The sequence below is a fragment of the Arachis ipaensis genome, chromosome B06, assembly GCF_000816755.2.
Source record: "Arachis ipaensis cultivar K30076 chromosome B06, Araip1.1, whole genome shotgun sequence".
Taxonomy (NCBI): Eukaryota; Viridiplantae; Streptophyta; class Magnoliopsida; order Fabales; family Fabaceae; genus Arachis; species Arachis ipaensis.
In genome coordinates, this window is record NC_029790.2 from 36,842,798 (window position 1) to 36,852,251 (window position 9,454).

The 9,454-nt window shown below is 33.9% G+C and overlaps 1 protein-coding gene across 12 annotated transcripts in view; it reads right to left on the reverse strand.

Annotated features, from left to right (window-relative positions):
* Positions 376 to 9,454, reverse strand: part of LOC107648625 (chromodomain-helicase-DNA-binding protein 3) — a 19,275-nt gene continuing 10,196 nt past the window's right edge. For 11 of the 12 annotated variants that reach the window (XM_021104419.1, XM_021104418.1, XM_021104423.1 and 8 more), the window contains 5 exons: positions 5,365 to 5,469; positions 3,315 to 4,173; positions 2,931 to 3,007; positions 2,037 to 2,250; positions 376 to 1,136 (listed from right to left, as the gene is read on the reverse strand). In XM_021104419.1, the coding sequence (XP_020960078.1) occupies positions 766 to 1,136; positions 2,037 to 2,250; positions 2,931 to 3,007; positions 3,315 to 4,173; positions 5,365 to 5,469 (1,626 nt within the window). In that variant the 3' untranslated portion in view covers positions 376 to 765. Of the gene's footprint in view, positions 1,137 to 2,032; positions 2,251 to 2,930; positions 3,008 to 3,314; positions 4,174 to 5,364; positions 5,470 to 9,454 lie in introns of all 12 variants that reach the window. The other variant, XM_021104424.1, reaches the window with a different exon arrangement.

The following is a 9,454-nucleotide window of genomic DNA, read 5'->3' on the forward strand; positions in this document are numbered from 1 at the left end:
TATGCAAGACCAATACCCCTCCTCAAACGTAAGACTCACTATTTTTAAATCACACACTCTCTAGGCTGCGATATCTCAACTAATTAACATAGCTTCCCTATTTCTTATCTTTCTTATCTTTTCTATATTAACATGCCTAATATTAAGAAGAGAAGCTTAAAGCTTTTGTCAAGTGGTGCAATCAAGTCCTACAATAACTGAATATGCAAGACCAATACCCCTCCTCAAACGTAAGACTCACTATTTTTAAATCACACACTCTCTAGGCTGCGATATCTCAACTAATTAACATAGCTTCCAAGAAACACCTATTTCTTATCTTTTCTATATTAACATGCCTAATATTAAGAAGAGAAGCTTAAAGCTTTTGTCAAGTGGTGCAATCAAGTCCTATTTATCCTCCAATAACTGAGCCATCTAACGATGTAACAAGACTCCATCTAAGGAGTCTGAAATGTTTTTTTCCCCAGCTTCTATTGGTTAATAACTTTTACCTACTGTGCAAAATGTAGTCCCAGTTATCTTTGTAGGACCACCTCTTGTCCCATCCTACCCAAACAATCCTAATTCATACTTAAGTCCTCCTTATCTTGAAGGATAACAACTATTAACAAATTCACCAGATGACTAGGCTAACTCAGTTTTTGGTAGAAACAACAAAGTAGAAACCATCAGGTGAAGCAGGCAATAATTTGATGCCAAATTTACAAAGGAAGGAACTTGCTCTGTACATGTGGCCGCAGCATTTAACTGTGTATTTCTGAGTTACTGATATTGCCATTGAGGTAAATGTAGTGGCAATTGCTGTTCTGGTATTCCACTAGTTAGACTTGGCATGATAGGCACTGAATTAGAGGCTTCAAGAGGGGGGTTTGAGGCCACTGAATAACAGCCGTAATTCAAGTTTACATAGGACTGAATCATGGGATCAATACATTCTCTAACTGGGCTCATTTCTGGAATGGCTGTTGAAGTCTTAGCAATCTCCAGAGCATTAACCGCTTCCGTTGGAGTAAACAAGTGTGGGGGAATCATCGGTAGACACTGTTCGAGTCTTTGATCAGGCATAAGAGGGGGATGGTGCTCTCTTTGTTGAGTACTTGAGGAGCTAGGTGTTCCCATTGCAGAGGGTAAGCCTAATCAATAGGAAATTTTATCAAGGTTTGTATAAATAAAATATCAATAGAAGGAAGCATGATGATATACATTCATCCCAAGAATATACAGGTGACTAAAGCTAATTGCATTATATACTAATTTCTTGACTGAATACACGGCATGCTAAATACAAAGTACTTGATTCCCATTATATTTGTCATTTTTGAACTTCCTAGAAAAGCAAAGAGGAATATTTAAAGGAAAGCAAAGAAATAACAAACAAGAACATGATGAAACAAATGGCTTTGGTAGCCAGAAACTTCAATGTCCACAATAATCTTGTGAATGTCTATATTTCAGATATTGACATGATAAGAACTCACATCAAGAACAAACGACCAGCGGTCACTGGTAAGCATAACTCCGTAGTGCTTATTACAGGCCCTAAGCCAACCAACTTCTCAATTTCTAATGTGGCGTGCTTCCAAAGTCTATCACTACTTCCTAAATATTGGTGATCACTTATTACCACAAAATGAAGCAGATAATTTAATTAAATGAATTTTTCCCGCTTGCATGTTTTAATACAAATCAAGCTTCCACATTTGCAAAGAGAAGGCATAAAACAAGATGCTTAATATGTAAACAAGATAGGAGAACTTGGAACTTTGGGTTCTTAGTTCTTAACAATAAATGATTTGTGATTAGTAACCTCAAATCAATACTGCACATATATATCCAAGGTGGTAAATAGATGAGACAAGCCATTGTGTTAACTCGTCAAGTTCATGTTTATTTTCCTCCCCCCAACAACCATTGACGTAAATTGTGCATTGTCTTGTGATGTGTGTATATTTAGCATAAAAAATGGCCCTGCCCGATTTAACAACAAACCAGGATATATCAACTAGCAGGTGAAGCTTAAGCACAATACCTACCTTGTTCTGCGAATAGAACTGCTTCTCTTTTATATTCCTTGTGATTGTGGTCCAAAACAGAAGCCAACAACTTATTCTTTTGAACTGTTTTATAATATGCGTCAAGTTCCTTTTTTTGCAATGCTACTTCAGTACTGATACTCTGAAGCAACATTTGATACTTTGCAACCAATTCTTTAACCTCCATACCATGGTCTGACTCAAGCTGGTGTAACTGGATGACCGAAATTAAAAGAAAGCTTCAGTCAGCAGCCCAAGAATGCGAAGAGAAATTACTGGAAACCTAAGACTCACGAATATAAATGAGAGATATGGATACAATGCAAATCAACACAAACAGGAATTCAATAATGTTTAATAAACAAAATAGATTGCAATGTTAGTATTAAAATAACATAACATGAAAATATAAATATCAATTCTTCTGAACATACAAAACTACATTTAGCATAATAATTGTTACAGAATTTTCATTTATATACATACATTTTTTCCAACAAAAAAATGATGAAAAGTCACAATAGTTTAATATACAAAAATGAAATTGCTCTCATGTCACACTAGTTTAATATCCAAAAATGATAAAAGATCTAGTACACTAGTACTAGAGATTGATAACTATTAACATCAAGTATATATTGCCTTTTCTTAGAGCTTGTACATTTGCCATTTTCCCAACCGAAAATGAAAATAATTATATACAAGATTCTCATGCACCTTTATAGAAAGCAATTTAATATTAGTTTTGTCAAAATGTACTACACCATTGAAACAAACAAGTCTTTAACAAAAGTGAACATGTGAAAATACTTAAAAAGTCAAATCATATCATCAGACCTCAACAATGGGAATATTTTCAAGTGGCAAAAAAAAGTAATTAAGTGCTGCACATACTTTCTGCTGGCGTATCCTGTTAGCTTCTTCAGTCGCCTTTTTTATTCTCTCCATTTCAATTTGCAATGGGTCTGGGACTGCAACACAGTGTATTTTAGACATGACAGCGATAAGTGTGCATTTGTTTCAGATTCAGGAAAGTGATTTTAAAACTTTACATTTTTTATATAGTTGAAAAAAAGATGAAAACCACATTTTTTTTAATTAAAACATTAATTCTTCTATAAAATTTAAACAAATATGTGAAAAGAGAATATTTTGTTTTTTCCTTCAAAAAAGCCAAAAGAAATGCACCCTTAAATGGATAACAATTTGTATATCTAGGACTAGTAATAATGCAAGAAACATCTGTTGTATTCACAGGTTAAATACAGGGAAAGTTACCTGATTCAGGTGGGTCATCTGGAACTTGTAATGTTGGTTCAGCCTCATGAAGGTTATAATTTTCATAAAATATTTCATCAAAAGGCAAGACTTCACCAATTGAAATATTCTCCAAAAAAGATGTAACATCCTCCTGAGGCAGTGGCAGTAGATCTGTATTTGATGGTTCCATATATGGGAAAGTAGTCTCAGGAAAATCCATAATAGACTCACCATGGACAGCACTCACTTCACTGTAATGCTGGTTGACCTCAGGAACATCAGCAGTACTGCAAGTGATTGTCTCAACCACTTCATTATTATTTATTAGAGAAACTTCAGAATCATCGCCATTAATTTGATTTTCCAAAGAACCAGTGGCAGGATTGACATTACAAGGATCATCACTTGAATCGAAGACCTCACTCTGATGCTCCAAGAAAGCAGCTTTGGATGTCACGGGGATAGCATATGCTTTGGCAGGGAAAGTGCCAGATGACTTTTGAGGACAACTTCCAATATCTGTAAGTCTGATTTTTAAATTTTCTGCACAAGTCTGGTAATGAGTAGCTAGCACAGTTGTGGGAGATTCCCTTTGAAGATCATGTCTATATGTGTCGGATTCTAGAGGACCGTGAAAACCATTTTGCATATCCTCCACCAAATCTGTCAACCCAGGTGTTTCGCAGTCTGATGTACATTTCTCAACACAAATTCCACTTTGTAAACAACTTGAAAATTCCTTCTTAAATTTCAGCAGTTTAGAGTAAACATAGGTTACTTCCTCTTCCTCGCAATTGAAGTTCAAGTGCACTTTTGCAAGTGCAAGTGAACCTTGCTTATCAAAATTGTGCTTCAATAACGAAGCCGCAAGCCAACACTTCGGAAAAAATTTAAAAATAAAAAAAGAACAAAAAACATTTCAATGTACAACCCATGGTATAATTCTTACAAATCAGTGATACTTGGGTGCATTAAGGATTTCAGATCAGGCATAAAAAAATAAAGTATTAATTACTCTCCTAGTTTCTATAGTTTCAACGAATTTTCAATTATGTCCCTATATATTTTCTCTTTTCAATTGGGTCCAGTACCATATCAGATTTTGTAACTAAGTTCTTACCTTAACAAAAACATTGGAGTTAAGGAAATATTCCGTTAAACAAAAAGAATATGCCTAACACTTGATTAAATATTATGTTAAACAAAATGAATATGCCTAACACTTAACTAAATATTCCATTAATTTCAACGTTTTTGTCGCAATAGGGACTTAATTATAAAATCTGATATGATATAGTAACCCAATTGCAAAGAAAAAAAAAGTATAGAAACCTAATTAAACATTTGGTGAAATTATAAGGATCAGCGGAGTAATTAAACCTAAAATAAGCTAGTTATATTTATGACTTTATCCATCATATCCTTGTACATTTTTTCAACATAAGATATATCAACATATTTATCACAAATTAAAATTAATTAAACCATTTAAATTTAGATATTATTTAGTATTTAATATTAACTATAAATTCAAATGTATTATACTTAAAAATAAATGATATTTTATATGTGAATTTATTACTCTAATAATATTTTTGTTAGACTTCATACTTTCATGTCTTTTACCATTAGACTTGCCAAAGGGAGCCTTATTTCATGATCATGCCCTATCCAAGGATGGAGATTCTCTTGTAAAGAACATTAAATATGCAAAACACGTTTTGCGACAGAATGAACACAACGATCTTGAAATCAAATATGATTTTTGACCATCTATGTTTCCATCCATTATGTATGATCAGGTAAAAAGGAAAAAGTAAATTTCATTTCTTTTATTTTTTAACAATGCTGAGTAAATAACAGATAACATAAAAGTTTAAGACTAAGTTTGAACTTTAATGCCTAACAATTTTCAGAGTGATTGTTGCTTCTTACCGAGTAGTTAATTTAGTCAGTCATGAACTTTAAAGTGGTTATTTCTTAAAAGATGTACAATGATTTGTCCAAAATCTCAACAGACATCTCAACAGATACTTATTTAATATAGAACAGGAGACTAAATACTAACCACAGATAATTCAAATGCCTGCATGGTAGAAACGTCTCGCCAATTAACGTTGAAATATTCCAGTATGTGCTCAAGAAGCCTTGCACCAAGAGCCTTGACATTTTTCTGTACATGAAAGCACATGGTCGGGTAAGCACTTTACAAAAATCTCTTGCATTTTATGTATTTATTTATTTAAGTTTAATAGTTAAAACATGTCAGCTGTTACGTAAATAAGTTAATCATGATAATGAATGATTTATAGACAATAATGTAATATAAAATCAAATTCCTGCCTTATTTTAAGTGACATATTTTAGGAATGCCATTGACTTCTAGAAACAACAACAAAACCTTGGTGGGATCAGATACATAGGTAGAAAATGTATCATGTCTGTAGTTAGATCGTTCACAGAGAAATCTCACTTAAATTTCATGCAAAATATTTGTATATTTTAAGGTCTTCTCTCTCTAACCACTGTTTATCTTATATCTGATATACCCTCCTAATTGGATGCTCTACTGATCTTCTCCCCACATGTCTAAACCACCTAGGAAGGGGATTCCACCATTTTTTCAACAATGAAGGCTACTCCAACTTTCTCTCTCATCTTCGTTATCATGTCCATACATGTATAGCCGTTGATCCCTATGAAGCACAGATACTTCGCTGAGGTTGCCGTGTCCGCGTGTCGGACACATTTTGAACACGACCGTCATCCGACACGCATGTCTTCCATGTCTAACCATATCTTAATAAAAAATAAAAAGTGCTTCTCTAGACATGCTTAGAATACCCAAATATCACCATGTGTCAATGTGTCCAGCCTTATTCTTAACTTGTCATTTCTTGAAATAAGTTTAGAAATAGTATATATTATTTATTATAAAAAGAATTAAAACATTTATATTTTAATATCAATAAAATGTTAAAATTTTCTTATAATTTATCTAAAAAATATTTTACATTTCATATATATGTCATATCCCTGTCTTACACAAATTTAAAATTCATGTGTCCGCGTGTACCGTGTTATATCACGTTTCGTGCCTGTGTCAATGTTTGTGCTTCATAGGTTGATCCATCCAATCATCCTCATTTCGGTCACACTATACTTATGTTCATCATTTGTTGCCGAAACATTTTGATCCATAGAACATGACTAGTCTAACAATAGTGCGATAAAATTTACCCTCAAGTTTTAAAGGTAATTTTGTGGCATATAAAATCCAAAGTACTCTGCCATTTTGACTAATCCACTTAAACTCTATGGTTTACATCCTCTTCTGTTTCCATTGTTCTGAATGACTGAATCAAATATCCAAGATACTCGCACCGCTTTATTGTGTATGATGTTTTCAGAATTTTGACTTCTGTGCTAGTGTTTCTCCTTCTCATGTTGAACTTACATTCTATATACTTCGTCTTGGTACAACTTACCATGTGCCTATCTCCACAAATCTAGCTTTACATTTAAAACTTCTCACCATTCTCCCATAAGGACAAAATTATCAACAAAGCATCCATTATAGTACAGGTTATTAGATATGTTCATTGAGCACCTTAAAAACCAATGTGAAAGGGAATGGACTTAAAAATGATCCTTGGTATAATCTTACACCAAAAGAAAATTCCTATGTTACCCCACATTGGGTTCTCACACTAGTTATAACTTCCTTGTACTCCTCCTTAATTGTATAAATATATGCAATCCTTACTCCCTTCTCCAAATTCTTCCATAAGACCTCTCTTCATATCCAATAGTACACCGTTTCCAATTCAATAAACATGTATAAATCCTTATTGTTATTCTAAAACCTTTCCATCATTCTATATAAAGCTTCCATGGTAAATCTACTAACATAAAACCAAATTGGTTATCAGAAACCTAAGTCTCTTATCTCAACCTCCATTTTATCGCTTTCTCCCATAACTTCATATATCGCACATAAGCTTGATTTCTCTGTAATTTCCACAATTTTCTATATCTCATATATTATTATAGAGACACCAAGATATTCCACCTCTATTCATGTAGCCTCTTTTTAGACCTTTAAATCTCATTCATTTAGATAAACAATAAATACCAAAAAACTCTTTATATAAGATTTAGGTTCCAATAATTTCCACAAAGGTCCTTTCACTCTTTTTGGAGGGATATCAATCCCAATGTTTGGACTCAGCTTGGTCTTGGTCTTTGTTAGGTACCAGGCCAATCTCAAATTGGGTCCTCATTGAAATTGTTGATATGAGATGATAGAGAATGATAGGTAACCTTTTGTAAATAACTGCTGATTCAGCACTCTATTTAGATGAAAGAGGATTTTAGGAACTGTTGGGAAGAGAAATATGGACAGAGGCAACGGAGTGTAGGAGGGGTTTAAGAAAAAATTTGGAAGGACTTGGAAAAGATGAAGGGACCGTCTCACACACATGCTTATGAGCTAACTTCCCACCAGAATTCAGCCCCATCTCAAAAATATCACAGATGTTCTATTCCTTGGGCTTAGATAACTGGCACCTATCAGTCCCCAAAGGCTGCGTTTGTTTTTTGAGACAGGATACAAAGACATAGATAGTGAATGTTTAAAAAGCGTTTGGAAGTAGAGACAAAGACACTGGACACATTTTCTCCAGAACCATTCTTTACTTTTTTGTCCTCTCTTTTATGAAGGAGAATGATGGACATGGGATTTAAGAAGGTAGACGCGGATTTTTTTATGAAAATTCTTTTCCTTTTTGTCCATAGATATTTTTTGTTATTCTACTGTTACCCCCTTCTTATTTTCCCTAATTTGAGCTTCTTCTATGCCCAGTCGTTCTCAGAAAGGTACTCTCTTCTCCCTGCCCTTTCAATTCACTATCTCTGCGTTCTTCTTTCTCTCTTTTTTTCCAGGTACTTTCTTCTTCTTGCAGAATTTTTTACTTGCCTTGATAATTCTTTCCTCCTTATTGTACATTCTCTTCTCTATGGCATGTTACAGGTTTTCTCAATGGAAGCTTAATTCCTTCTTCTATTTACATTACTTTGTTTATTCTTAATTGTTACTTCAATACCATTTTCACCTTGTTGGTTCATAGACCAATTCTTCTTGTAATATCCTGTACTCCCCACATCCTCTCGTTTTCTATTGAATTAGTTTATACTTGATGCAGAAAATTTGGAATCACATGGCTATTTTAGTCATTTCGCATAATATTTTAGTCTTGTTCATGTCTATCTAAACATAATACAGGATATTACATTAGTGTCTTTACATTATATCCAAACACAATACACAAAAGATAATTTTTAGTGTCTCTATTCTATTGTCTCTGTCTCAGTGTCATGTTCTATCATATCCACAAAAACAAACGCAACCCAGACGGATAGATTAGTAAGGAGGAAACTGCAGGGATGGGTGATTCTTGGAAAATAGGGATTAATGCCTTTCTAAGTAGAGATTATACAAACTAAACCCAAATGAGTAGAAAATATAAGGATTGCCACAATGCTAAGGACCGATATCCAAAAGAACAAATAAATTTGTGGTGGCAAAAGAGTATAAAGTACGTATCTAAGCAGACGCAGGAATATGTATTTAAGAACTTACTGGAAGTTGTAGAACATCACAAAGACCTGCTAAATCTGGCTTTGGCAAGAACTCATCTACATTACCTGTAGGCATGAAAAGGAGCCATCAGAAACATGTCCCTTCCAGCAACCACCTTCCCAATCAAGAAAAAATGGAGAAAAATTCATGATTTTGTGGGCATAAAGAAATAGATAAATGAATCAAAGAAAGTCAGCAGTACTAGTGTTTAGCTTCTTGTTCTTCAAACTTTTTTTCAAATATTTGGAATTGACATGATCTGGCACTTTCCCCTTCCTTGTGAATGTAGTATCCTTGGACACTTCCTTGCTTTTGGGATCGTTACCCTCAGACACTTTCCTCTTCTTTCTATTATCAGCATTATTTTCACTTTCAGATTCCTTTGCTTTGTGATCAAAGTGATTGACAGGTTTTCTGATCCTTTGAGATGGAACAGACAACAATTTCCATCTAGGACTCCTTCCCTGAAGGAGATTACTCCAAGAAAAAACATCAAAACCATCATCCATTTCCTTCG